Source organism: Drosophila ananassae, chromosome 2R, assembly GCF_017639315.1.
Source record: "Drosophila ananassae strain 14024-0371.13 chromosome 2R, ASM1763931v2, whole genome shotgun sequence".
NCBI classification, from domain to species: Eukaryota; Metazoa; Arthropoda; class Insecta; order Diptera; family Drosophilidae; genus Drosophila; species Drosophila ananassae.
Window position 1 is genome coordinate 23,239,058 of NC_057928.1, and position 27,438 is coordinate 23,266,495.

General features: G+C 45.7%; 4 protein-coding genes across 4 annotated transcripts; 1 reads left to right on the top strand and 3 right to left on the bottom strand.

Annotated features, from left to right (window-relative positions):
• Positions 1–604: 604 nt before the first annotated feature.
• On the bottom strand, positions 605–2,509 carry LOC6507771 (peptidyl-prolyl cis-trans isomerase D). Its single transcript, XM_001956285.4, has 5 exons — positions 2,151–2,509; positions 1,993–2,094; positions 1,682–1,926; positions 1,306–1,626; positions 605–1,222 (listed from the first exon to the last, which is right to left on the bottom strand). The coding sequence occupies exons 1-5, from the start codon at positions 2,224–2,226 to the stop codon at positions 719–721; spliced, it is 1,248 nt and encodes a 415-aa protein (XP_001956321.1). The 5' UTR covers positions 2,227–2,509; the 3' UTR covers positions 605–718.
• A 741-nt stretch (positions 2,510–3,250) lies between these two features.
• LOC6507282 (odorant receptor 67b) lies at positions 3,251–5,144 on the top strand. The gene is made up of 10 exons (XM_001956284.3): positions 3,251–3,489; positions 3,552–3,651; positions 3,706–3,844; positions 3,902–4,093; positions 4,151–4,255; positions 4,312–4,480; positions 4,535–4,640; positions 4,701–4,802; positions 4,863–5,018; positions 5,073–5,144. Exons 1-10 carry the CDS (start codon positions 3,353–3,355, stop codon positions 5,127–5,129), a joined length of 1,263 nt encoding a protein of 420 aa, XP_001956320.1. The 5' UTR covers positions 3,251–3,352; the 3' UTR covers positions 5,130–5,144.
• On the bottom strand, positions 5,141–14,141 carry LOC6507770 (laminin subunit gamma-1). The gene is made up of 10 exons (XM_001956283.4): positions 14,038–14,141; positions 11,525–11,926; positions 11,133–11,266; positions 10,944–11,071; positions 10,269–10,883; positions 9,443–9,854; positions 6,791–9,379; positions 6,396–6,732; positions 6,036–6,336; positions 5,141–5,965 (listed from the first exon to the last, which is right to left on the bottom strand). The coding sequence occupies exons 2-10, from the start codon at positions 11,717–11,719 to the stop codon at positions 5,754–5,756; spliced, it is 4,923 nt and encodes a 1,640-aa protein (XP_001956319.1). The 5' UTR covers positions 11,720–11,926; positions 14,038–14,141; the 3' UTR covers positions 5,141–5,753.
• Positions 14,142–16,576: 2,435 nt separating this feature from the next.
• LOC6507769 lies at positions 16,577–27,416 on the bottom strand. The gene is made up of 18 exons (XM_001956282.4): positions 26,454–27,416; positions 26,355–26,395; positions 26,011–26,289; positions 25,668–25,795; positions 25,215–25,319; positions 24,645–24,833; positions 24,445–24,575; positions 24,165–24,275; positions 23,302–23,396; positions 23,138–23,234; positions 22,982–23,074; positions 22,756–22,911; positions 20,798–22,694; positions 19,338–19,442; positions 19,082–19,263; positions 18,849–19,025; positions 18,465–18,787; positions 16,577–18,398 (listed from the first exon to the last, which is right to left on the bottom strand). The coding sequence occupies exons 1-18, from the start codon at positions 26,507–26,509 to the stop codon at positions 16,756–16,758; spliced, it is 5,808 nt and encodes a 1,935-aa protein (XP_001956318.3). The 5' UTR covers positions 26,510–27,416; the 3' UTR covers positions 16,577–16,755.
• Between the last annotated feature and the right edge of the window lie 22 nt (positions 27,417–27,438).

The window sequence follows — 27,438 nt, forward strand, 5'->3', positions numbered from 1 at the left end:
AGCCGAGTTATGACCAGTTCCCCTTGTCAAAAACACGAAAATCGGGTCGAAATTTTTTGTCCCTATTTTTAAAATAGGTCACCCTTACAAAATTTCGAAAAGTGGGTCTAAATTTTTGTTACCCAGTTTTGTTTGAAAATGGTGGTACTCGGAGTTCTATGATCGGGAATGTTTTTTTAGATTTTTTAGATTTCCATGATGTAAAATTAGCATAACTTGGCTAATATTCGTCAGATCCAGAAAAGGGGTACATTTCCGATCATAGAACTCCGAGTAGCACCATTTTCAATAAAAACCTGGGTAACACGAATTTTGACCCACTTTTCGAAATTTTGTAAGGGGTACCATCGTGATTTTGGTCAAAAATTGGGTCAAATTTTTGTTGGGAGATTTTTCCGATCCTTTGATGCAGATCAAAGGCGGATAGAACTCTGATTCATAAATGGTATTTCGTTTTTCGATCGGTTTCGATAGAGGTAAAATATTCACTAAAAAGTGAATCAAAAGTTTAGATGTTAGCCGAATATAATAACGGCTAAAATATTAATCCAATTTTTCTATTTTCCAGTTTTAATAATTAATTTTCTGTATAACATTAAACAAACTCTTTGTAAAACAGAACATTTATTTAAATTATTTACATACAAACAAGCCATTCAGACTTATATTCAAAACGATCCCTTAATATAATGAATATTAAAAGTTGTGCTTTTAAAGGCTAGGCAAATAAGTTTTTGAGCGCATTTCGCTGCTGACGATTGTACTCTGCCAGGAGCTGTTTAGTGCTGTTCAGTTCGTTCACGATCTGCTTGTTCTCCGGCAGCAGCCTGTGGGCTTCCTTCAGATCGTTAATGGCCTCCTCGTAGTTCTTAAGACCCCTTTGGGCCTGTCCCCGTCGGTAGAAGGCTTTACTGCACTTTGGATCCAGGCGAATGGCCTCTGAACAGTCGTATTTGGCACTTGCATAGTTTCCTAATTTCAAGTCCACCGCAGCTGCATTGATGTTGTTCACCACTGAGAATGCGTCAATCTTGCGTAGATCCGCGTCACCTAAGTGCTTCTTGAAGTGGTTCAGCTGCTGCCAGCCGAACTGTTTGTTTAGGTATAGATAGTAGCGACTAGCCTTGCGGTATTTGGCACGGGCTTCATGATAGCGACCGAGCTGATAGAAGTGATTACCCGATTGGCGAATGCCCGTCAGCAGCTCCACGACCGCGTCCGACTGTAAAGAGTTATCAATTAGGTCAATGCAAATCAATAAAGTAAGAATGAGGGATATCCCAGCCTAATATGCATAATACTCACTGAAAATTTATCATTTTTGCGATTCCAGTCTTGCGGATATGGTGGCAGTTTGTCTTTTGTTTCGTCGCAGCACTCGATGCCCCAATCCTCACCAGGTGCTAATTCGCCGCAGTTCCGGATCACAATCTCTGCGGTCGGGTCACCTTCGTCGTTGCAGTTTTGCTCCATTTCGGCAACAATGCCAAGGCCGCGTAACACTCGACCAACCACCACGTTAATTCCATTAAGATTTTCGCAACCCACGGCAGTGATGAAGAATTGGGAGTTGTTGGAGTTGGGTTTTCCATAGTTCGCCATGCTAACCACACCCTCATCATTGTGCTGTAACCGATTCTAGAATCAATTCACGCTTTTTTATAATTTTGTAGAGACTTACGTTAAGTTCGAAGTTCTCGTCTTCGAATACTGGGCCGTAGATACTTTCCCCGGAGGTTCCATCATTGTTGACAACATCCCCACTCTGAACGGCAAACACGCGTTTGATTCTGTGAAATTTTGTGCCCTTGTAGTGCAGCGGTTTGCCCATTTTTCCTACACCGCACTCGCCAGTGCAAAGCGCGCGGAAATTTTCCGCTGTCCTGGGAACAACATCCCTGCGCAGTTCAATTATCAGGCGCCCAGCTGCGAGGATGGGATATATTTAAGAATGTAGCTGTTGGTATGGCAATGGACCCAAGTCCTACTCACCGTCTTCCTTGCCAATATTAATGTCCATGTAAACAATTGGGTTGTCCGCCTTTACGGGCTTTAGCAACCTTCCATACCCAATGGTTTCGTTGGTAGCACCATCTAAAGGACCATAAGAATTTGTATTAATTCAGGATACAAATAAGGTATTTGCTTACCCAATTTCTGCGCTGAGCTTTGCACGGCCAAGTCAGTCTCTGAGCTTGACAATGCATGGCCATTTGGATCCTCCATGCCCGGCTAGCTTCTGTTGTTTACTGCCCGTCCACTTTTTTAGAAATCTTCCATTTTTGGCGAACTCCTTTAAATTAGTGTGATTCTTTGGAAGTATTTTACGCAAGAAAACCCTAAAAGGTGGAAGGATTTTTACTTTTTTATATGTTTATGTTAAGGGCTTTAACAAAATCTGTGATGCTGCGGTATTCTTCGATTTTTATCGTTCCAAGAAGTTTCTATATATGAAAGCTAAAGTCAGCTGGAGAAACAAAAAACTGCGCCCCAGTGGCTAAAAGTGGAACCTGACGATGCAAACAAAACAGATGGCAAGGCCTTGAATTTGGTCACACTCTCAATAATCTAGTATTTTTTTAATGTCAATGGTCTTACTAAATATTTAAAATATAATTTAAAGGTTATTAAAATTCAAATTAAAGAATTTTGTAATAGTTTTTAGTTATTAAATTTTTAAAGAGTGAATAAAAATACTTGGGGGTTTTGAAGCTTAGAATTTGTAAAGCGTCAGTGAAGCTTATGTTGCTAACAGTATACTAACTAATGTTGCACAACGCTGGTTTTAAAAATTATTAAAAGCTTACGGAATTCCATGATTTATTAAAAAAAAAACAATTCAAACTGATAATAGCCATATTTAGGAATATAAATTTGGGATATGTCTTTTGCACAACATTCTTTTCTATATGTAGAAGGAAAATTTTAATCGTTGCCATCAACTTTGCTTAGTTTATTACTTTTTAGTTTATAAATTAGTAAAACGCTTTCACTTTTCATAAAATTTATTGTATTGGTTATTTCAGACGATGTCTTCATTTTCTGAATAGCTTTTCGACTCGACCCTACCAATATCCGACTTTATTTCATGATTAGAGCTTCTTTTTTGGCTATCGGACTTATGCACCTTCAATGAGCTCTAAATATTTAATGATTTTAAGACACGCCCATCCAATTTGGGTAATTATTTGTGTTCCATACCCAGTTGCACAATAACCATAACATGTAGCAAATTATTCCAGGCGAAGCGTGTAATTTGTGGGCCCTAATTGAGACTCGAAAGCCATTGCGAATGCCATAAAAACTAACACTTAGAGTCGTCCTTAAACAGTCTTAATATTATCCTTTTGTGATGGAGGACCTCTTGGATCTGGAGCTTGAGCGCATCGACAAAATGCCCAAATTGGGCCTCATGTGGGTGGAATACAGTGCCTATTGCTTGGGAGTCAATATTGCACCACGAAAACGAAGCTCAAAGTATTGTAAACTGTAAGTTATTTGTCATTTCTGTTATATTTTATACTTAATGTATTAAGTTTATTGCTAACTAGGACTCGTATTATTGTGGGTCTGGTTAATTTGCACATTATCTACAGCTTGATAGCCTTTATCATGGCCAATTATCACATCTCCTTTGAGGCCTATGTTGAGGTTTGTCCGGATTACAAGTTTTGTGACTAAATATAATCCTTTGACTATTTTTAGGCAGTGCTTCTAACTTTCCAGCTTAGCGTTGGTATGGTAAAAATGATTCATTTTCAGAACTTTGTTGAACAATGTGCTAATTTGGTTTTTTCAACGGAGTCGGGTCAGGTTCTCAAATCGTTGGGAATCTTTGAGTTGGGTAAAAGTACTACGGTTTTTTGCTTATTTTGTTAGGTTCTAATATTAATATTTCTAGATTTACCAAAAAAACAAGAGCTTCTTAAAGCTTTACGATTAATTTTGCTCAATAATTGGGCGATTATTGATAGACAGGTGATGTTTTTCTTCAAGATTGTTTGCATGCCAGTTCTGTATTATTGCTGCCGACCCTACTTTCAATATATATTTGACTGTTATATAATCAGGGATACGTGTGAAATGACATTAAGTTAGTATATTAAATTATATTTATGCATTGTAATTTATAACACATATTATTCTTCAGCCTATCCTGCAATTGTTCCTTTTATACAAATAGGAAAGTACGAATTTCCTTCGTATGTAATTCGATTCTTTTTGTTGCAATCGGGTCCCCTCTGGTGCTTTTTTGGTAAGTTAACTAACTAAAAAACTTAAAAATATAAATAACTTTGACTTCTACATTAGCCGTATTTGGTTTCAATAGTCTGTTTGTTGTCCTCACCCGATATGAGTCCGGCTTGATTAAGGTTTTGCGGTTCCTAGTGCAAAATTCAACGTCTGATGTCCTTGTTCCCAGAAAAGAAAGAGTGAAATACCTTCGGTGTTGTGTAAAGCTCTTTTCTCGCATTTCCAGGTAAAAATTTAAAAGAGTATCATTGTTTTTTTAGTGATGAATATTTATTTTTAGGCATCATAGTCAAGTAGAAAATCTCTTCAAGTATATCATCCTAGTACAATGTTCAGTTAGCAGTATTCTGATCTGCATGCTGCTTTATAAAATCAGCACAGTTTTGGTGGGTTAAATGATTAACTTTAAACTGTAGAAAGCTTATCACATAATACTTACCTTTTAGGAAGTTGGCTGGGTTTGGATGGGTATGATTATGGTTTATTTTGTGACCATTGCCCTAGAAATTAGCTTGTACAATTTAAGTGCTCAAAAAGTAGAAACTCAGGTAGGCTAAAGAATACTACTACTAGTGTTTTCATTATTTGAAGAAACCCATTTCATATAGAGTGAACTTCTCTTCTATGACTGGTACAATTGCGCCTGGTACAATGAGTCCAAAGAATTCAAGTTTATGATCAGAATGATGCTCCTCTTCACCCGAAAAACTTTTATCTTGAGCGTGGGCGGATTTACCAATCTCTCCCACAAGTTTCTAGTTCAGGTAATAGATTTCAAATCATATTAAGCCTCTCTCTCCATCTTTAATAATTTGCAGGTCTTTCGATTGAGCGCCAATTTCTTTTTGTTACTACGGAATATGAATAATAAATAAAATCGAGGTGGTCTCTTACAAAATTACAACGTTGGAAAAATTATATTTTGAGGGGAAACTCTTTAAGCGACTTATACACAAAGATAATTATGGTAATTGTAATTGGCACATTAAACGTAAATGAAAAATATGTTAAAATATTAAAAGTATAGAATAGATTTCAGGTGGAGCTACGGCAGAGATATATTACGCATGTATGTAGTACGGAAATGCAATTAAAATTTTTCGGATTTTCAAAGTTGCGTTTAGTAGTTTGTTATTTCCTTTTAACATATAATACAGTCCATGGCTGGATCGAAACTGGTGAGGCACAGTTGTGGCAGTTGTTCCGCGATGTTGGGGCATCACTTTGAATCATTTAAATAGTATATAGTTTTTATGGCATACAGTATGCGAACGATGATGCATTAAAGCTTAACGTTGCTCAGTTGATCTCTTTTGTGGGAACCTTGTCTTGTCACTAAACAGAATATTTCGGCTAAGGCACTAAAATTACATAATTTCATTCAACGGCTACGGTCTACATCGTAATTCTGATTTGTTCGTCCTCGATCTGTTCCTCGTTCTTGTACTCGAACTTATTGTTAATTGAAGTAGTTGTTATTGGGATTCAGGGAAGGGCTACTATGGCTCCAGACGATTGCGTCCAAAGCAGCCATCTGGCAGGACCGTGGATATGACCCTGATGCTTTCCACCTCCTTGGACAGCTCCTTCAGCTCGGCAGCGTATTTATCGATCAGATTCTTCTGGATGGTGCGTTGCTTTCTGTAGTTTTCAATGCGTCCTGTCAGATTGACGCGATTGATTTCACCCTCTACACCGGCCAGGCGGTTCTCTGTGGATTATAATTTAAGTTTAGTTGAGTAAAAATCCTATTCTTTTAAGAAAAGTTCCTCAAAACTCACCCAATTTATCTAAATCACCAGTGTTGATGTCCTTCAGGTTCTCCAACTCGTCCTTGATGGCCGTCAGCTCGGCGTTAGCCTTTTCGATTTGCTTCTGAGCGTCTTGGGTATCGGCCTTGGCTTGGCCCACCTTGCGCTTGGCATCGTCCACCAGATTGTCGTCCTTGGTGGAGCTTTCCTCCAGCTGGAAGATGTCCATTTCGGTAAGCTTCACCCGATGGTTGAGCTGATCAGCCTCATCTCGCAGATTCCTGGCAGCAACCTTGGTCTCGTTGGCCTTGCGACGGATAAGCTCCGCATCCTGTGAATAAGATTCGATTTTCTTAGCCTTTTTCTTTAATATAATTTTAGTGGACTTACCTTGGATGCCTGTTCGGCGTACTTCTTCTGTGCTTCCTGGGCATTTTGCTTGGCTTCGTTGGCATTCTTGTTAGCTCCTGCCAAAGCATCTCCAGCCTGCCGGATCAGATCCTCCGCATTCTGAATTTCCTTCTCGATATTGGGCACTGTCTGCAGGGCTTCGTCTGCACTCTGCGAGGAGCGCTGCACATCCGACTGGAAACCAAAGAGTGTATTGTATGTGTTATTGGCCTCCTTGAGGGTATTGTCTCCTTGCTCCACGGCCTCGGTGGCCTTGTCGTGAGCAGCCTTGGCTCTCGCCAGTAGCTCAATGTCCTCCTGCTGCTGCTTGTCGGCTCTAAATAATACGGAAAATTAATAACAAATAATCAAAACTTCATAGAAAATGAACCTACCTTTCAAGGAGTGTCTCTGCCAGTTCGCGCTCTTCATGGAAATCGGCGAATATCTCACCATTGCTGTTGGACAAATCGTTGATCCTCTTGAGCAGCTCATCGGCCCTTTCGTTGGCAGCCACTGCATCCTTCTTCAGCTCATTGATGTCGATTTCCGGCTGGGTCTGTCGGTTCACGTCATTAAGAAGAGTCAAGGCCGTGTCGTACACCTGGTTGGCCTTTTCCAAGGCCTCCTTGGCGATCTGGACCACGGTGCGCAGCGACTGGTTAACATGATTCATTTCCAGATTGACCTCGGAGCGCAGCACCTTGGCAATATCCTGTTGCAGGTCAATGGCACTCTTGGCCAGCTGATGGGCCTTCTCCACCGCATCCTTTGCGTCCTTGGCATTCTTCAGATCGAATTGCGCCTCCGATTCCAGTTTGATGGCCAAGGCACGAGCCTCCCGGGAGATTTCGGATATCTGCTCCGACTGCTGGCCAAATTCCACGGACTTCTCCTTGGCCTTAGCCAAGGCCTTTTCACCCTCGTCGCTGAGAAGATCCAGGGCCTCCTGCAGCTCCTTCTTGGCGTTCTCCGTGATCTGGTCCAGGATGGTGTAATTGTGTCGTGACTTTTCGATCTCGGCGTTAGCTTCTTCCTGGTGCTTGGTGGCGCTGGCCAGGTGCTCCTTGACTCCATCTAGGCGCTTGTGCAGATCGTCAATCACCTCGGAATAGGTCTGACCACCTTCGCCAGCATTATCCCGGGCATCTTGCGACAGCACGGCCACCTTCTCTTGGACAGCCCGCAGCTTGGCCTCAAACTCCTCGTCATTGGTCACCGGAGTGCGAGCAATCTCGTCCAGGGTCTGGCTGAGATTAGTCAGCTTGGCGCGGTGCAGATCGGCGGCATCCTGAACCAGATTGTAGCAGTCCGGGCAGTCGATGCAGCCCCGATGGCGATCGTATTTGTTCTCCTTGCAGCGGTCGCATCGTCGTCCTTCGACATTGTCGTTGCAAGGACACTGGCCGTATTGGTCGCACTGGAAGCCCTTGGAGCCGCTCTCGTCGCACTCGCAGGGCAGGCAGCCCTCGTTGGAGAAGCCGTAGAAGTAGTTGGCGCACTGATCGCACTTCTTGCCCACCACTCCGGGTCGGCAGTGGCACTGGCCGGTGTGCCTGTCGCAGGTAGAGTTGTAGCTGCCCACTGGATCGCAGAGACAGTTCTCGCAGCCATTGCCCGATCGGATGTTGAAGTAGCCTGGCTGGCACTCACCGCAATCCTTGCCGATTACGTTGGGCTTGCATTGGCACTGGCCGGTGACCTGGTCGCAACGGGAGATGCTCTGCTCATCCTGCTCTGTTCCAGCCTCGTAGCAGCTGCACCGATCACAGCTTCCGTGGGGCAGGGCCAAGGGATCGCCAAAGTGTCCTGGCAGACACAGATCGCAGTGCTCTCCGGCCGTGTTGTGGATACACTTCAAGCACTCGCCGGTAGTTCGATTGCAGTTGCCCACAGCATTGGGATCCACATTACCGTTGCAGTCGCAGCTCTTGCAGGTTTGCACGGCCCCAAGGAGTCCCGTCGGATCGCCGAAGAAGCCATCACTACACTGTTCGCAGCGGGAGCCGAAGTAACCGACAGGACACTCTGTGCAGATCACCGTGTCACCATTGATTTGCAGACAAGCTCCTTCATTGGGGCAAGGACAGCGCTTGCAGTCATAGGGAGTGCCTCCGAGAGCATTGCCGTAGAAACCCTTGGCGCACTGGTCGCAGTTATCGCCGTGGGTGTTGTGCTGGCAGATGCAGCGACCCGTCTCCGAGTCACAGATATCGGCATGACCGTGGCAGTCGCAGGGGATACATGGCATAAAGGGTCCTCCTCGGGCTGGGCTGTGACGATAGCCAGGAGCGCAGGACTCGCAAAACTGTCCCAGGTAGCCCTCCGGACAGGTACACTGCTCGATCCAGGTGGCCGGGTTGCCGGCTGCTCCACGATGCGCCGTCTGAAGCTCCACATCGTCCAGGATGGCCTCGCCCTGCACCGAATACGTGGCCCTAATCTTGATAGCAGTCAGATTGGACAGAATGGAGAGGAATCCACGAGCCGACTGGCTAGGCTGCCATTGGTAGTCGTGGTTTTCGTGCAGCCGGAAAGTATACTCCTTCACTCCCTGGTCGGGAATTCCGTTGCCCTGGGCAAAGATGGGTAGTGAGATGCGACTTCCGGCACCCTCGAGGATCACATCGCTGGCACTGGTACTGGGGCCCACCTGTCCCACTAACTGCAGCTTGAACTTGAGGTCGCGATTGTAAGAGGCACGCTGATCGCCAAGGAATCTGTCCGGGGCCTGGAAGTATACGTGCTCGTTGCCCTGGGCGGTGGTGCCAATGCTCCGGCTGTACTGGTTGTACTTGATGTCCACCTCGCGGCGGTTCAGGTCAATGGCTGTCCAGCGCTCCTTGAACTTGTTGAAGTTGGAGGTCACAGACACAATGGAGTAGCCGGGGGCAGTCTGACACTCGGAGGTATGGCCGTAGCAGAAGCAGGGAGTGCAGCCGAAGCGGTTGATCTTGTCCAGGTTGAAGAAGCCAGGCTTGCATCTGGAAAAGGAGTGAGTATATTTTAAAATTGGATTGTAAATTCTTTTTTTCGCTGAAACCTACTCATTGCAGCGCCTGCCCTCCACATTCTCTTTGCAGATACAGATACCGGTCACGGCATCGCACGCGGGGGTGTTTTCGTGGGATCCCCGGCTATCACATCCGCAGGGCTGGCATCCGTGGGGTCCAAACTGATAATAGTTGTTGTCACAGCGGTCGCACTTGTCTCCGGTCACTCCCGGCTTGCACTGGCACTTGCCCTGGCTGTTGCACTGCAGCGACCGGGAGCCAGTAGGATCACAGGCGCAGTTGACGCAGTAGCCGTCCTCCCGCATGTAGAAGTTCTCCTTGCAGCGCTCGCAGTTGGGGCCGTCGCGGTTCTCCCGGCAGTCCAGACAGTGACCACCATGACCCGTCAGGTTGAAAAGATGGGCATCGAAGAAGCACTTGTCCGCCAGACCGTTGCAGTTACAAGCTGGAAGGTATTGATACATTTGTATATTAAAAATTGTATGTGTATTTTCAGATTCCTTTCTGTACAATTTATTAGATACCAGTTTGGCCCTGGTGGCCCTATTCGATTAGTTTCCAGGCTGTCATCATTGGACCGGCCCTGAATGGAGGCCAGAAGAGTTGGCAACAAGACCGCAGGCAAGAAAGGCACAAACATGACTGATGGGCCGAGTGGACTTACTCTCTACAAGCTCTAGCTCTAACGGCAAACAAGTCTGTCCTTATTTAGAAGGCCCAGACTGGAAACAGTGCCCTGAAGATTTTTAAATCTTGAAAAACTAGTTTTCACAAGGAAAGATTGTAAGACTGTGTACTTCCTTAAAGTTACTTATACTTTTTTAATGTTTTAAAGTACCAGGACTCTGATAGCACCTACCTTTGCACTCGTTGACCTCCGTGGAGGTGGCCCTCTTCCATTTCACATCGTTGTAGAGTGGCAGACAGCGATCACAGTCGGGGCCATCGGTGTTGTGGCGACACTCGCACACCAGGTTCCTTTCTCCGTGCATTCCCGTACTTGCCACACACTTGCTTGCATGTCCATTACACTTGCAACGAGCTCCCACGGCAATATCACTAATGGCATAGAAGTACGACTTCAGCACCTGAGAATCGCCGAACAGCTCGTCTCCGAAGGTGTTCAGACGGTCCAGGGTGATACGAATATCCGTGGCTGTGACCCAATCCTGCAGCTCCAAGCTGCGCTCAAAGTTGATGCCGCTGGGACGACCCTCCAGGGTGGAGAAGGCAATCTCACCGTCCCTCAGTGGGGAGATGTCACTGTACTCGCTGGTACACAGAGCATGGGCCTCGCCCTCGCCTTTACGGATGTCCCTCGAATCCGGCAGGGAGTAGATGTCCCGACAGGACGCACTGTAGTACTGATACGGAATCCAGGGTCCATTCTCCGTGGTGCGCTTGTAAATCGTAAAGGATTCGGGACGCGGCGAACGGAAAAGGATACGCACGTACGTAATATCGTAGGATTTTTCTGTTTTTGTTTCGGAAAATAGTTAACAATGGCTATATTCTAAACTATAAATTAGCTTACTTAAATGCAGAGTGAGATTGACAAAGTTGGGATGCTGGATACCCTCAAGCATGGTCTCCGACTGCCACCAGGTTGGATTCTGGGGGTCGTGCAGATCCGTTAGGAATGAAGGATTGTGGTCGTTATATCTGTGAAAGGTTAAGTATTATTATAGCTATATATTTTCCTTTGGATCTATCAGTAACTCACCTGCAGAACTCGCAGTTTTTGTGATTCTGATTCATTGTTTGGATGCAAAAATGATTGTCACCCTGTTCGCCACAGGTATTGGTCGATTCGATTCTCAGTTGATAGGCAGCATTGATGAACTCGGGCAGACATTTCTATTAAGGATTACAATTTAAAAGACACATATTCATTAAGGAATTTCTTGTGAATTTTTTCCCATGCTTCTGATAATTTTTCTATTACCACAACTGTTGCGCTTTATTGCTCAATTAGTTTGTATCTGCCACACGAATTGACCCACCCGAAACCGAATGAATGGAGCCAAATGACTGGCCACTAATTGAAATTAACTTCAATTGGTTTGTGAGTAAACAAATACCCACAAATGCCACCCTCTTTTCCGCCCCTCTCACCTGCGGTCTGCCATAGGGATCGTAGCACTCCAGGGCCGGCATAAAGGTGGTGCCGCGCAGCTCGTGTCCTCCGGCGGAGGTGATGGGCTGCCTTTGCGCTCCCAGAGCTAAAGGGGAGCAGGTGGCTACCAGCAGGCCGGCGATTAGCAGACGCGCCGTGGAGGAGCCACTGTGGCTCCACCGGCTGCGCTTCATGGTGGTGGGATTCGTGTCGGAAGGGACTCGGCGGGTTCGGTTCTTCCTGGGCGGTGTGGTGGGCAGTGGTGGGTGGCACTGGGATGCTGCTACGGGTGTGTATTCCTTTACTGGGCGGGTGGGTAAGCTTCAACACTGTCCGGACTCAGTTCAATTCATAACGAAATCTGTGCTGTGTGTAGTGGGCGCCCGGAGCGACTTCATATGCTGGAAAATGCACAAGTTAGTGATTCAGATTAGATAGACATTCGAAATGATGCCCGAACATGTGTGGAACATATTGCGGCGGAGGCAGACGGCAACCGGACGAGGAGGACCATGTTCCCCGGCCGATTTTTAATTAGTTCGCCAAGCAAATCACTCGAAAAATAAACTTTACTGGCCAGCCAGTCGGCCAGTCGGTTCAACCAATGAGTACATTTTTTGGGTAAACAAAACGAAAACTGTATGGGCAAAACTGCAAATGAAAATTTTAAACAGCAGAGACATAAATAAACTGGCGAGCATACCGACTGGAAATGAGCTCCGCCAGAAGTTGAGTACTCGGGTGTGTGTATCTGACCCACCATGTGTGTACTAGACTCTGCTCTATGCGGGAACTTGAAATAATTCTAAGCGATGATTTCATCTACTTCCCAGCCCATTCGTAAGTTTGCGGACGGATTGCAGGCGCACGACTTTTAATAATAAAAGTAATGAGTTGCTAAGAAAAAACCAAGTGTTTTTTGATGCAATAAAGTCTTCTGACAAGGTTAGATTAATTTAGGCTTTGCAAATCCAAGATTCCAAGAGTCTGTTTGAGTAGAGGTCTCAATTAATGCACAAATATTTGCAAGGCAAGAATGCTGGAAGATGATATCACATTACCCAGCCGCCTCTGGAACATCCTCTGAAACAGACTGTAACTTGAGTGAAAAACATCCGAATCTCCACAGCTGCATACAAGAAAAATCCAGTTCTTGTAGATACTTGTAGCCTCTTAATGGAAAACTTTAAACCTTAAATATTGTATTACAGCTTCCAAATTCGAGAAGAAACACTCTTTCTATTTAAATTGCTTTATCAGCTTGTTTGTGGGTTTAAAACAAATCTCAACCAGAATCAGAGTTTCGTAATAATGTTTAAGCACACTCAGATTATAATTAGAATTATTTTTATCAACAAAACTTATTTATTTCCTTTAGTTAATATGTGTTTTTGTTGTAGCTTATCAGCTGTGGCTTCTTTTCGGATCGAAATCGACTTCGGGCCTGTTGTCAGGCTGGGGAGAAGAAAGTCGGGTTCCCGATCCGAGATGGATGTCTGAACCCTTTGCGGCGAGTTCAGCTGAGGCCAACACACACTGATACCCCATGCAGCATACATACCATACACACTTATGTATAAATATGTACATACTGGCAGACATAGTTAGCCCCAGTGAACATCCGCTCCATTCAGATTTGAGATTTTCATATTCCACATCGCCTGGGTCTTGAGCCGCTGCGCGATACGCGCCTATGAACACGAACACGAGTTCCTTTCGCGATAAGAATTTGGGGCTACGAACTAGCTGATATCACGCACTCTATATAAATATATATAGAAATATACCTCATATATGGTAGTCTCATGGGGTCTAAAATGCGTTTTTGTTTGCACCTTTTAGTTTGTATCTTTATTGCCGCGTTTGTTTTTATCCCCTGGTTCAACACACACACACAGCAGGTAGAGGGAAATCGAATGGCATCGGAAATCACTCAAAAATCACTCAAACCACACTCAGATACTTTTACGAACTCCGTTTTGTATCTTGTATCTCACAGATGCACAGGGCGCAGCAACTGCGTTATTTTCGTTTATTTATCGGCTATTTATATGGTAGATACATTTTCTTTTTTCGGTGCTGAACACATGCTGCATTTCTAGTTAACTTTTCGGTGATTTCCAAAATATTTTCGAATTATGATTAACTGGGAACTGCACTTTGATCAGATTTCAGATTTCCACTCGTGTGCACACTTTTCAGGCTTGTTGCATTTAACGCTGACTCTTGGATTTTGGATTATGTATTGCCTTCAGTTCAAGCCATTCATTTGCAGTAACTTTAGATCCACTTCGAAGGCAAGAACCTTTTGAGTTTTGAGTTAACAAACAAGATACTTTTTATCTGGAAGTTTTCTTTACTTTGCAGCGCGAGACGGCGGAGAAACAAAACAAAAAAGGTGACCCGAGAAAACTTGAGACTCCTCCGCAGCAGATACTCGAGTGGATCCCACCAGGCGGAAACGCCACCGAACTATTGGCTACCAGCCACTGGCCACTGGCCCACCACTTACTCCGTCGCTCAGAAGACACAGGCAACCGCTAACGAGGACGTCCAATGCTCAAGTGACTCTCGGGGAATGCGGAGCAGCCCATCCGAGCCGATCTGCTCCGATCCCACACGATCCGCTCAACTCTATTCGGTTCTCTACACTAGGAAAAAAATTAATAAGAAATGTTTTGAAGAATCAGAAGAGTTTTATGTTTCAAAACAAGTCAATTAAGAGTTTAAGATAGTTTTATCAGAAAAACTATTGTCTTTAAATTTGTGAAAAATTTTCTTTAAAGTGTAATAATAATACATTCTCTCCCAGAGCATAGTATCTGAGTGAAACTCCATTAGTATCTGTTGGATTTGAGCAAGATCTGGTTGGGAGTCTTTAATAAAGTTGGACAAAACATAGCTCTCTCTCCTGTGGGAGTCCCATTCGTTAGGCCAATTTGTCTGATTGTTTTATAAAGTTCCATTAATTGCTCGTCTCAGTGGGCAAATATTTAAACAGATCTTGTTTTCAAAAGATCCATTACCAACCTATATGTATGTACTTCTACATCGGAAGCTGCGCCGGGCGCTCTCTGCTCTACTTTCCGGCTAGTTTGTAGTTTTTGGAGTTAGCAGGTTATCGCAGGCCCAGCTGATAAGGGGGTTATTGTACGGCAATCGTCGCCGCACTTTCGGTTTCATTGAAGAAACCCAACTCTGATCGCGCTCAGCTAAGGGAAACTCAATCCCAGCATGACACCAGGCTTTAACCTTTGGATTGCAGGCGTTTTTATTTTATTTTTAAAGTCTTCTTAAATTTCAACCGATAAGTTGGTGGCATAATACAAATATTTTAAAAGTTTTTGGTGAATATTATGTATAAACCACATAAACCATATAAACCACTAAAGGAATATATAATATTTTTATGAAAATTTTGGCCTCTATTTCACTGCGATGGAATATTATAAAAACTTTAGCCCTTTACCCCTTAGTGTCTAATTGAAAACTCGAATTCAATGTTTTTAAACAACATATATTTATAACTATATTTCATTCTATCTACTTATTTATTTATTACTAACTTAAAACTTATTAATAACCTTAAAACATACCAATTAACTAAAATAACATATTACAAATTACTTAGAATTATACTTGATGAAACGATCGATGAAATACTTCCTATAGACAACTCTATGGCATCATTAATTCGCTGGATGGCATATTCTTCTGATCTTCGTCCACAAGCCACATTTCTATAAGGATCCCCAACAGAGTGAGGATCGCGTTTAGTTTCCGCAACAAAAAACCCCAGCGGCAATTCTAGGTTCCAGATTTTCGGTTTTCGGGACGGAAAAATGTACATATCTCTGATCATTTTTGACAGATCCAGAAAAGTTATTCATTCCCGATCATATAGCACCATTATAGCACCGAATAGCACCATTTTCAATCAAAACCTGGGTAACAAAAATTTTGACCCGTTTTTCAAAATTTTGTAAAGGGTACCATCATGATTTTGGCCAAAAATTGGGTCAAATTTTTGTGGGTTGATTTTTCCGATTCTTTGATGCAGATCAACGGCGGATAGAACTCTGATTCATAAATGGTATTCCGTTTTTTGATCGGTTACTAAATAGTTAAGATATTCACTAAAAAGTGAATCAAAAGTTTAGATTTTGGCTAAATATAATAACGGCAAAAATGTTGATCCAATTTTTTGATTTCCATGATGTAAAATTTGCATAACTTGGCTAATACTTGTCAGATCCAGAAAAGTTATACATTCCCGATCATAGAACTCCGAGTGGCACCATTTTCAATAAAAACCTGGGTAACAAAAATTTTGACCCACTTTTGGAAATTTTGTAAGGGGTACCATCTTGAGTTTGGCCAAAAATTGGGTCAAATTTTTGTTGGTTGATTTTTCCGATCCTTTGATGCAGATCAACGGCGGATAGAACTCTGATTCATAAATGGTATTCCGTTATTTGATTGGTTACTAAATAGTTAAGATATTCACCATAATGTGAATTAAAAGTTTGGATGTTGGCCAAATAAAATAATCTCTAAAACGTTGTTTTTTTGTGATAGAAAAATATGAATAACTTGGGTAACACTTGCTTTAGGCTGAAATTGCTGCAAGCTGTAAGTGGTTTTGACTTTCTGTTTTAAAGACAGTTTTTCCTTATAAAATCCCTAAAGAATACATCAGTTATATCATCATTTATCTAATATTCCATTTTGTTATATAGCAATAATAACAATAAGCTTTTTTTTATAGTAGTAAATGGCTTTACTTGCTTGTTAAAATAAAAATATTTTTTAAATTCCGTTGTCAAGGGAATACTGCTTGAACTGCTTGCCCTTTTGGGGGCAGTACGTGTTAGCCAACACTGGTGTGGGCCGCGGAGATTTAAAAAGTTGGAGAAATAATCTGCGAAGTTAAACTTAGATAAAAGTTTCCTTTCACATATATTTTCTTGAATACATCGTTAACAATACTCTTTAGTTATGCTTATGTTATGTCCCGTTACTTCAAAATAAAAAAAACAATCGTATTTTTGTGCAATACTGACTTTATTATAGTTTCTTAGGGAAATGGAATTTTTAGCTAGAGAGTAGAGAGAATACCAAAATGCTGAAGAACGAGATTCAAGCTGAGTAGATTGGAGTGGGAAGAACATTACTAATTCGTTAATTAAGAAGACAATCTGGCGATAAAGGCACTTATGCGGAAGGCACGTTACTTATCCTGCTCATCCTCCCTATCCTCAATGTTAATCTTAATAATATTGACCGTAGGACCTGTGGGGGAACCACAACGCGATTCGGGCAACCCGTTCTCCGGAGTGGATGCGTCCACAATGCACTCATCGCTGCCGGTGGTGCTGATTGTGATGGTGGGTATGTTATCCGACCAAATCGAGCTCTGCGAGTCCTGCCGCATGGGTCGACGTCTCTGGGAGGTGCTACGTTTGGGAAAGGTGATGGGTCCCGGTAGATCCAGTTCCTCGAGATCGTCTATGGTGGCGGTGGGTGCTGTAGCGCCAGCCGCAATAACTGGTGGCGGTGGCTTGGGCGGCTTAACTGGCGGCCGGGAGGATGTACTGCATCCGAAGTGCAGGGGAGCACTGGGTGTCGGCGATTCCGGTTCTGGTGTGGGTGGCATTTCTAGAGCCGTGGAGCTGGACACGCTCGACAATACTGACGGTGGTGGTGGTGGTGTATAGGCCAGGTAGGTAGGCGTGGTGGGACCGGGGGATTCATCCGAACCCGCCTGCTGCTCCACATCGTCTTTTTTGAGGTTAACAGCCTCGCGGACGAGGGCCAACAGATTACCGATTTTTTTCCGCCCTTGACGGGAGAGCACGGACAACTGCCGTTGATGGTGACCCGGTCCTTGACCCTGGCTGGGAGTGGGAGAAGGCAGGCTGCGCTCCGTTTCCTCTACGCCGGATAGTTCGCTGTTCAGGTGCTCCGGAGCTGGGGTGGTAGCCACAGCGCTACTCTTTTCAACACTTCGCTCATCGAATTTGAAGACTTCGGGCTCCGGCTTAGTGACCGCATTATTTGACTTCATTTTGTGCTTGCGGAACTTGAACTTTCCTAGTCCGATGGCCTCCAGACCACCTCCACCGCCACTTCCTGTGGCAGCACTCTCCTTGGCTGTTGGCAACGGCTTATCGTCGCTATCCTGCGGCGGCTTTTTTTCGTCAACTATGTGGAATTTGCTCTTGGCCAGTGTGGGCGTTTCGGGTGTGGACTCTTCCGGAGGTGTTTGCTCCGCCGTATCGGCTTCCACACTGGGCGTCTGGGGTGGATCGGGTGTCGGTGGTTCAGCATTCTCGTCCTCGCCCTGATGCTGCTCCTTGTTGCGTCGCAGCAGGCTGGCGCGGCGTTCGCTGACAATCCTTAAATTTGTATCCGGATCATGTTCATTGTCCTTGGGCGATTCGTAGGGTGGCGGTTGCTGTTGCGGCTGCTTGTGTTTGGTGTCCTTTTTCTCTTTCACGGTGCCCCTATCCCTGCGCTCGTGTTTCTCCACCTTGAAGCGACTCTTGGGATGGGGCTCCTTTACGGGAAAATTGCCTGCGCTTCCCTGTTGCTGCAATCCGGAATTGCCGCTGCTCCCGGCCGCAATAGATCCGGCTCGGGCCCGCTCCTGTTTGGCAATCTGCACAATGTCCACCAGAGATGGCTTCCGGGTGCGTCGGATCTGTTGCAGTCGTGACAGTCCAAAGCGCCGGTCCTTGGCCTCCTCGTCGTGGGGCAGTGAGTCCTGGTGCTCGGTGTCCGTGTCGTCGTCGTCGCGCCGCACAAAGGAGTCCTCGTCGGAGGTGGCGGATCCCTTGCGCAGCGCCTTTTTCATGATGCGTGAGATTAGCTCTGAATGGGGCGGAAAATCACAAATGACTTGTGAACAGAGAATCTTTTATGTTAGACTTGGCTTACCTTTGCGAGCCTGGTTCTTGTACTCCTCCGTGTCAAAGTCTGGGGCCTGGGTGGGCGTGACCGGGGAGCTGGCCTCGAGGACCTTGCGCCAGCGATTCGTTAGCGTAGTGGCCGAGGGTTCCGCCTGCTTCACCTCCGGCACCTTGAAGATCTTCTTGCGCTCTTCCTCACGTTCCTTCTGCAGCTGGGTCCTCAAATCCTGGTTGGCCTCGCGTAGGGCTCCCGTCAGGGAAACCAAATAGTAGATGATGAGGATGAGCAGCAGGAGCAGGGGTATCACGGTGCTCGAGGACGTCAGGTAATCCAGGGGCTCATGGAGTTGTCTAAACGGGGTTAAAGGTAATCCTAGTAAAGGCGCACAAAACTCAAATGCGGATAACTCACTGGGGCAGGGCGTTCCGGGTGGTGTTGGTGATGAACTCCGCTATGCGATTGTACTCCGAAAAGGGTCCGCAGTGCCAGGAAGGACGCAGCCACACGATGGCGTAGCCCACGGGCAGGACACAAAGGAAAAGCATGGTCAACAGCAGCGACAGGTAGAAGTTGTTTGACTTGGATGCCCTGCAAGGATACGGCGATTAACCCAGATTCACCCAGCTGGGGACAGAGCCGCTTACTTGAACACCACTTCGTGGGGCACGTTGCAGGTGAGCACTATCCAGGAGCGGAAGTACATCATGATCATCAATTTGACCAGGTTGATGAGCACCAGGCCCGGCGAAAAGAAGATGCCCATCCACACCTGTCCCTGGTTATTAATCAACGTCAGGATGTTCTCGGCTATCTTGAAGTCCCCGTACTGTCGACATAAACGCAAACAAAGCCCAGCATTAGTCACGGCGACAGGACACTGCCGTCTCCGGAGGGGCTTACCTGGGGAAAGGTCTTCTCCATGTCCCAGCACCAGTTTTGATTGACATACCGCACGAACAGTGCGCGCAGAAAGTCAATGCACAGCGGCGCCACAATGGACATAAGCTTTATGGTGTAGAATGTGCGGTTAAGTAAGAGATTCTAGGGCATGGAAGTTATGGCTCAAAAGTTGCCACCCGCACCCCAGGACCTCTGGCTGCATCCTGACTCCTAGTTTACGACTGTGTTCGCCCCACTATCTCATCCTGTGGTCGCAATTCATGCACGAACACGTGCCTGCTCCAAGTTGAATCGAAAAGCGAATAACCGAACACCGAAGGTGGCAGATACTGGGAGGCCAACCAAATCTAAATCCGTAACCGAAACCGTAACCGCACATGACCGAAACCCAATTTCCTCCCATTTCCCAGAGCATTTTGTTATGCGTAAAGCATAAATGCGTTTAAGTCCCCGGCTCGTAACTTGCCTAATTTATGTGCTTAAATCGTTTAATAGAGATTATGTACGCCATGTCGGTGGAGGGCTTGGGGCTTGGGATGCATAATCAAATTGGATACAGGACCCATGTCTGTTGTCTTTTTTGGGTTTACACGACTGTTGGACAAATGTTAAGTAGAAAAAATAAAAGGCCAAGTAATCCCTAGATTGTGAAAGTCTTTAAAAAGTCTGAAACGATTGTCTTCTGCCCAATAGGGTTATTGACTTTATTCAAAATCTACGGCCCGGTCTTATCAGACAAAGAAAAGTGGCTCTTCGACCTTGAAAACTTTACCAATTCGTTTGAATTTGTTTACGATTAGACCGAAAGTTCACGCCGCCCGATGGGATGCCAATCGACACTCGACGTGGCAAATGGCCAAAAGAATAAAAGTTGGCATTCGGGGGCCAAAGTTCACAATTCTGCTTATGGCTTATGTAAATTTTGTGCCGGGTGGGGAAATCGAAACGGAGCACTCCTCCAGATCCAGTTCCTTTTCCGGCTCCCAGCTGTGTTCCGTATCAATGAGGCGACTCCCGAGAGCGATTATTATGATAAAATGCTTTTCGTTTTCGTTTCCATTTCGACTTTTCTACTTTGAATCTACTTTTTCTTGTGGCTTTCCAGAATAAACCTTGGCGAGCATAAAAATTTGATTTTTTAAAGCCCCCTGGCCCCTCAAAGCCAACCAGAAAAGGAAACAAAAGATTCTCCAAAAAAACGGAAGACAAATTTTGCGTTAAATTTTCCGGATAATTTACCTAAACGGGATTTTACGCCCAAAAGGCTATTTACTCTCTTTTTAAGTTCAATCATCTTTAAGGATAAATAGATTTTAAAGGAGAAGCACTTGCTTCCGCGCTGCTGGCAGCCAGGCAGTAAGGCAGCCAGGAGACTGGAAATTGATAGCAGCTCTTGGTGATAAATTTGCTTTTAAACTGTGGCAACTTTTGGGGGCTCTGGTCTCGTCGCATTTACTCACCCCATCGAAAACGATGACTTTGGACAGCTCCTGGCCCAGCGAGGTCTCCCAGCACATGGTAGTCAAATTGGTCTGTATTTGCTTAATCGCCAGCTGCACTTCCTTGAGTCGCTTCTGCTTCCGCTCCAGTGGCGTGAGTTTCACGGTGGCCAGATGCTTCCCACCAGCACCCGGAGTGGTGGTGTCCGGACTGTCGGTGGTGCTGAAGCCAGCGCCGAATATATCGTCCCCCTTGGGGCAAACGGTTATCACACAGAGTTCCAGATACTCGCTGTTCTCGTCGTAGTAGATGGTGTTCCCCATCCCCGCCACGTCCCCGTAGCCGATGTAGTAGGGAGTCTTTCCGTATCGGTCTGTAAACATATCGTCCTCGCTGGTGGTGGAGCTGCTACTGTCGTAATCAAAGGTGGTGCTGTCAGAAGTAGAGGATTCAGTAGCACTTTCCGATGTGGATGTAGAATCCTCGGTGGTACTTGGTGGGTCTGTAGTTGTGAACCGAAATCTTCTCCTTGGCCTTCTGGTGGTAGTTGTGGATGTGGTTGTCGTGGTGGTTTGACGAGATCCAGGTAATTTCCAGGAATCCCTTAGCTTCTGCCACTCTTCCTTACTAAGAATATTGAGGGGCTTTCTCGTGGTTGTCGTGGTGGAAGCTGTTGATCTGTATGGTGTCCAAAAAATGGGTCTCCGGCTGGGAGGTGTGTTGCCCGATTCCGTCGTTCCTCCATAAGCAGCACCCAAGGCCCCCGTCTCATTACGATGCCTTCGACTATACCTACTGGTCCAGATGGGCAAGTCTCCTACGTCTCTTTTGGCTCGGACTTTGGACTCTGAATTCTCCAGCTCGTCTACTTGCTCCAAAACTTTGGCCAGGGGATCGTCTGCCTGTTCATCAACTTCCTCAAAGACAGGCGAGCTGGAAGAGTAGTCCGTGTAGTCCGAGTATTCTTCATCGTCGGAACTAGTTGAGGCGGAGGCCAGTGGCTCATCACTTCCGTAGTCATAGGAGTCCTCATCCTCCTGGGTGGTGTACGAAAAGCTATCCTCTGGCTTCGGTGCCTTAGTTGTTGTGGTGGTGGTGGTTGTTGTTTCGATTGTTGTTAAATTTATTGGAGCTGTGTTATTAGCTCCTGCTGTGCTGGAAGTTGCACTATTAGTTGTTGATATTGGAGTTGAATTCGTTGTAGACTCTGTAGTTGCATTAGTTATTGGCTTTGTGGTTGGAGTTTCAGTTGTTGTGGTGCTAGTTATTAAGCTGCTTGTGGTTGGCGCTTCTGTGGTTGTTGTCGTCAGTTTTTCGGTTGTGGTTGTCGCCTCCGTCGTAGTCGTCGTCGGCAAGGTAGTAAAAGGTGTGGTTGTCGTCGTGGGTGTTGGTGGTTCTGTTGTACTCCAGGTAGTTGAAATTGTGGTTGTCGTCGTAGGCAAGGTAGTTGGCCAGGTGGTTGGCAAGGTGGTTGTCAAGGTGGTTGTGGTTGGAGGCACAAGCGCCGGAGTCGTCAGATTAAGCAGCATCAGTGTGGTGGTGAAGTTCTTTGCGTTGACAATAGTTCGTATTGGCGGTGAGCAGTATATGGTCATATTGTAGCACTTTAGACGCCGCAGTCCCGTGGAGACCAAAGCTGCAGCTGCCGTTGTTGAAAACAGACCATCAAAGGTACTATCCTCACCCCAGGTCGAGGTGGTATCGTCAAAGAGTCCATCCGTAGTGCTCTCGCCAAACGAGGAAGTACTCGGCGCCATGGCCCTCAACGCCTCAATGGAGCTCAGCAGATTTTGCAGCTCCAGAGTATTGGTTTCATTCTCCTTTTTCAGCATCTGTAGGGGCCTCTCCTTGCTATTGATCTTGTATATGAAGGAGAACATCAGCGAGTACAAGTTAAGCATATTGAGTATCATAATCCTGGAAAGGGAAGAGGCTTCATTACATATTCCTTTAAACTGAGAAAAATTCAACAGCTTACCGGGCCAACTGCAATCTGAGTTGCTGCCTGGGATGCCAGTTTTCAAACAAACCCAGGGCCTCAAATATCATGGGCAGGAAAAAGGACAAGAGGGTCATGGTCACATTCACGGCATTGCGGCTCAGCCAGTTGTCATGTTTCGCCAAGTCCTCAGAGCTAAAATATATATAAAATTATGTATAAAAAGTGCATAATTTAAGTTGAAAACTCAAGCCAATCCACTTACTGATTAACCAACAACACCACCGTGGCACCGGACAAGCCCAGCAGCCCCATTACCAGGATATTGACCAGTATCCTCTGGAGTATCACCCGCCAGCTGAAAAAAGAGACGTCGTATCGATTATGGTAAGTAAATAGCTTATGTCCTGCCGCCGCTTACTTGCGATTATCCTTTTTCTTCTCGGCCTCTTCCAGCAGCGCCTCCTTAAAGCCCACCACCACGGATGCGATGCGATTGTGGGCCGTCTCCGCGTGTCCTGTGAGAATTGTTTAAAGTAAAGCATGCAGGATACGCAGGAAGGGCACATCGCTATAGCCACTTACCAATCATAAAGTCCCAGCCGGTAAAGAGTTTCCACGAGAAAACACACTCGTCGTCCTTCGAGGAAAGTTTCGAATTGCGAGAGTTTTCCGCCATCCTGTCGACAGATCGAAGAAAAGTTTTTAGCCTTCAGTTAAGCGATTTCCCACCTTTCTGTCCAACACGACCGACCACCAATACCGAGAACCATAATTTGTGTTCAAATCCCAGCAATCCCCGTTCGAATCCTGTCATGGTGGCCATTTGAATAATTCACGCACGCCGAGCACGTGCAACGCCAAGTGGCAAAAAGAGCAATAGTAAAGTGAGGCAGTACCAATGGCAGTGACTGTGGCAGGGGGCAAGGTCAGTGTGTTGACATTGCTACTTTGTTCAATTACGAAATCAACATAATGCCGACAAAGCCATTAAAGCGAGCGAGACCAATGGCAGCCGCACGGTCAAAATGGCGTTTTGCCGTTTCCGTTTCCGCTGCCATGCCCGCCCCGCCTCGCTCCACCCCACCACGCCTCGGTTCTGTTCTGTTATGTTCAGTTCTGCTTTGTCCTGTCCGCCCACCCTGCACGATTTTCGTCCTGCGTCCTGCGTGCGTGCGTAAATCATAATGGCCAATGCCGTCTTCTTTCCCCGCCACTTTGCTTCTCTAACAAAAAAGTTTTTCCGTGGCCCCAGACACGCCTCGTGCCAAGATTTGTATTATTTAATCAGCGCTTCAGTTTTGTTTAATTAATTAACAAGCAGTCCGACATTTAGTTTGCTTTTTGCGGCTTCGATGACCCAGGATTTAATGAAGTGTCTGCCCCAAAATGAAGTGTCTGCCCCAAATGCTCTTGCATTTTGGCCAATATAACCCCAACATACTCACTTCCTAAGAGTGGCCACAAAGCTGTATATATAGACTAGGACGGCGGTTAGGAAATAGGCCAGGGGCAGTTTATATCCGGACGTGCTAATGCCGGAAGTGCTTGAGTAGTAGCTGGGGGAGAAACATACAGAAAGTAGTAGAAAAAGGTATGAGAATATAAGAAGTAATTAATGTTTCTCAGTAGTTTTCACAAAAACTCTTACTCATTCTTAACAAAATCAACAGATACTTTTAAATTAAAATTAAATATTAAACCCATGACCGGAACATCTTTACTTACCCATAAAACATTGGTGAATATTTCAAGTATCCTTCGAACTCCCAAAACGTGAAAAGATTTCCAGCCACCCGCTTTTCCGGATCGGACATTTTCTTTCTCGGATCCGTTTCATCGGGTTTGGTGGCAAAATACTTGGATAAAAAACAACATGGCTCATAAAAGAGTATGTAAATAAATTGGCTACTTTAAAGGCCACTCACCTCCGGGCCAATGACAAAGGCCACCAGCGGAATGGCAATCATGATATTGACCCACATAAGCCAGCGCAGGAATGTAAAGTAAGAGGCCACCCCGGATCCGAAGTGCGATTCGATTTCCTTGATTCTCAGCTCCCAGGGTATCAGGACGGTAAGGAAGCTGGCCGTCTCACGTTTCCAGTGGCGCCATCTCTTTCAAGTGGAGGGAGGACACAAAAGAAAAGCGGGGTGCACATGGAGGAGAACGAGAAATATATCTCATGAATTATGTTTCCGAGGAATTGCATACTGCAAGTTCGTATTTTAATTGGTTCTTCGCCGCATAACTCGGTGAATTATGCGAGTGTGGATTTATTGAATGTCCGTGTCCGTCCCGGCAGCCGGAAAGTGGCCCATAAATTGTGTAAACATAAATATTTTGCATGCCTCCGAGGCTCTTGCCTTGGGCGCCTCGCAACTGTTCAGTGCATTCCGGCATTTCCGGCCGACGGGAGGAGCAAGGATTGGGCTTATTGGGTGCTGGATGGTATTGGGGGCTTAGGAGCTTGGGGGAGGGGGATAAAAATCACTTACTGCCGCCATTAAAATTTTAAACCTCGCCCACAAGTCCCTCGTGCTGCGTGACATGGCGAAGCGCTCCTGGAGCGCGCCCTCGTGGCGTGCCACATATGTTTTGGCCTGTCAACAGATCCGCAAGTCGAAAGTCCAAAGTCCAAACATCATTAAAAATGCCAGGGCGAAGCACCAGATGGAAGATAAAGAGGTGGTGTTGGTATTGTGAGTGTGAATGAAATCGAAAACTTTGCCTCCGGATTTGATGAAAGTTTGGCTGGGAAAGTCGGGACGCGGGTAAGGAGGTCGTAACATTTTCAACGACCTGACAAGCGGCGTGAAAACGAACGCGCCCAGTTTTTTTTTTGGGAGGAGAAGGTGGAGAGAAATTCCTGCCCACTCAACGCCCACTTTCCCCACCCCACTTTCACATTCTCGAAAGCCATCATCTTAAAGCTCTTTAACTCAACCCACCTGCCGCACCAGCTTGAGCTTCTTCCGAATGGGCCATGGCTGTAGCTTCACCGACTGTATGACCTCCTTATGTAGGCGTATGTTCTCAAAGATTTGCTCCTGGGTGGACTCCTGATTGGTGCCCTCTTCTATGGTGGGGAAATAAAAAAGCCCAGCAAACACACAGATTACACATACGCTCATCAAGCCCCGAGTATACGGCGAAATGGGGGCACGTAGCATGAAAAATTACGGAAAACTGGCCCCCAGACGTTGATTAGCCGACACCCAGGACTCAGGACCGAGGACTGCGGGTCGTTAACCAAAGCAAAATCTGTTTTGGACACTTTGGGACAGTACTTGCCTGAACTGGTCGTATAGACACTCGAGCGCCGCCGCTCCACACTATCCAGGACGTGATCCATGGGACTGGATGCCCGTCGCGAACTCCGACTGCCACGTTTGCCTCGATAGCCGCGCACACTGGCACGTCTCTGCATTATTGCCGATACGGAAATTGAGTAGTCCTCCTCATCGTCAATGTCGCCGGCGCCGCCATCCTCGGTCGCAATGCCAATTCCGATGCCTGGTGTCTCCAGGTGGCAGCTCTCAGCGTCACTGCTCTGGTATTGTGATGGAAAGTCTGCGGAATAATGAGTTAGAGGTCCTGAAATTTTTGAGAGGCTTCCTCTAGTTTTGTTCACCTACCGTTCAGCTCGTAGGTGCGTTGCTCTTCCTGGGAAGCAGCTCTTTAAAAGGAAAGACTGTTAGCGAAAAAAAAGAATGATAGGGATTGAGGAGAACCACCTTCGTCCTTTCTGGCCTCTGTAGATATCTCTCTTGGCATCGGCGCTACTCTGCATCTGCCAGCCACCTCTATTCAAGTCGCATGGCGGAGCCCAGGTTACGGATAGTTGATGCGGCGATGTAACTCCGGAGTTGTTCTATTTAATTCAAGACACTTTTAGCTAAATACTTCAATTGATTTTGAACTAATTTTAACAATTGATTATTTTATGTTTAAGCTATTGTTTGATTTTATTTAATTTTGTAGACTAGCCAGATTTTTGTCTGGCTGGCAGCAGTCTTGTTGGCAGACTGAACGGCTTAGCTCGCTGACCAGGCCAAAAGACCAACGGTCTAACCAAAAGGACATCAGCCACACACTTACACACGGACATATTATATATATATAAGGACAGACAGGTGGAAAGAGCCAAAGAGCGAGCAAAAGTTAAATTTTTCTAATAATGAATGAATATGAATGAAGGAGCCGAGCCACACTCAGACCAACCCACTCTTGGCCAACTTATCAAAGCCAAAACGTGCCCAAAACCAACAACACTCGGCCAACACACACACAGATACTATGTGTAAACCGGAGAAGGCGGCATAAAGGAATTTACACGGACAGGCGCCAGGACGAGGCGACCAAGGGAATCCAGGGAGTAGAGGCAACCGAGGCACATATCTCTGACTTCCTCGCCCAGTTGGAACGAAGACGAATGAGTGTTAAAATCGCCAGCGGCATGTGATAACAACGCCGTATCCGGGCGTAACCAGCCAGGACTTCGAATGTCCATTTAGATACAAGTGTGAGTGTGTGGGTGTGAGTGGGAGCTTTGTGCTTGTGTGTTAGTCTGTGTGTCTTATATTGAGTCACGTTGTATTCTTGGCCTGGCCATGTAAATGAAAATCAAACATGCAAGGGTTGATAAAGAAAATCGCGAATTTCACAGGGTTTTCCTCCACGTATACTGGTATGCTTGTATGTCCTGGGAGCGGCATGCCC

What these genes read in the sequence shown, in the direction of transcription:
- LOC6507770 (XM_001956283.4), bottom strand. Translation starts at nt 11,719, where the DNA reads ATGAAGCGCAGCCGGTGGAGCCACAGTGGCTCCTCCACGGCGCGTCTG. An exon ending in GGAGGTCAACGAGTGCAAAG is followed by an intron (nt 9,855 to 10,268) that starts GTAGGTGCTATC and finishes AATACCTTCCAG; the next exon opens with CTTGTAACTGCAACGGTCTG. An exon ending in ACGCCGAACAGGCATCCAAG is followed by an intron (nt 6,337 to 6,395) that starts GTAAGTCCACTA and finishes TCTTATTCACAG; the next exon opens with GATGCGGAGCTTATCCGTCG.
- LOC6507771 (XM_001956285.4), bottom strand. Translation starts at nt 2,226, where the DNA reads ATGGAGGATCCAAATGGCCATGCATTGTCAAGCTCAGAGACTGACTTG. An exon ending in TAATATTGGCAAGGAAGACG is followed by an intron (nt 1,927 to 1,992) that starts GTGAGTAGGACT and finishes CCATCCTCGCAG; the next exon opens with CTGGGCGCCTGATAATTGAA. An exon ending in ACGAGAACTTCGAACTTAAC is followed by an intron (nt 1,627 to 1,681) that starts GTAAGTCTCTAC and finishes AATCGGTTACAG; the next exon opens with CACAATGATGAGGGTGTGGT.
- LOC6507282 (XM_001956284.3), top strand. Translation starts at nt 3,353, where the DNA reads ATGGAGGACCTCTTGGATCTGGAGCTTGAGCGCATCGACAAAATGCCC. An exon ending in ATAAAATCAGCACAGTTTTG is followed by an intron (nt 4,641 to 4,700) that starts GTGGGTTAAATG and finishes CTTACCTTTTAG; the next exon opens with GAAGTTGGCTGGGTTTGGAT. An exon ending in CTCAAAAAGTAGAAACTCAG is followed by an intron (nt 4,803 to 4,862) that starts GTAGGCTAAAGA and finishes CATTTCATATAG; the next exon opens with AGTGAACTTCTCTTCTATGA.
- LOC6507769 (XM_001956282.4), bottom strand. Translation starts at nt 26,509, where the DNA reads ATGCAGAGTAGCGCCGATGCCAAGAGAGATATCTACAGAGGCCAGAAA. An exon ending in ACGCACCTACGAGCTGAACG is followed by an intron (nt 26,290 to 26,354) that starts GTAGGTGAACAA and finishes ATTATTCCGCAG; the next exon opens with ACTTTCCATCACAATACCAG. An exon ending in CGGCTGGGACTTTATGATTG is followed by an intron (nt 23,235 to 23,301) that starts GTAAGTGGCTAT and finishes CAATTCTCACAG; the next exon opens with GACACGCGGAGACGGCCCAC.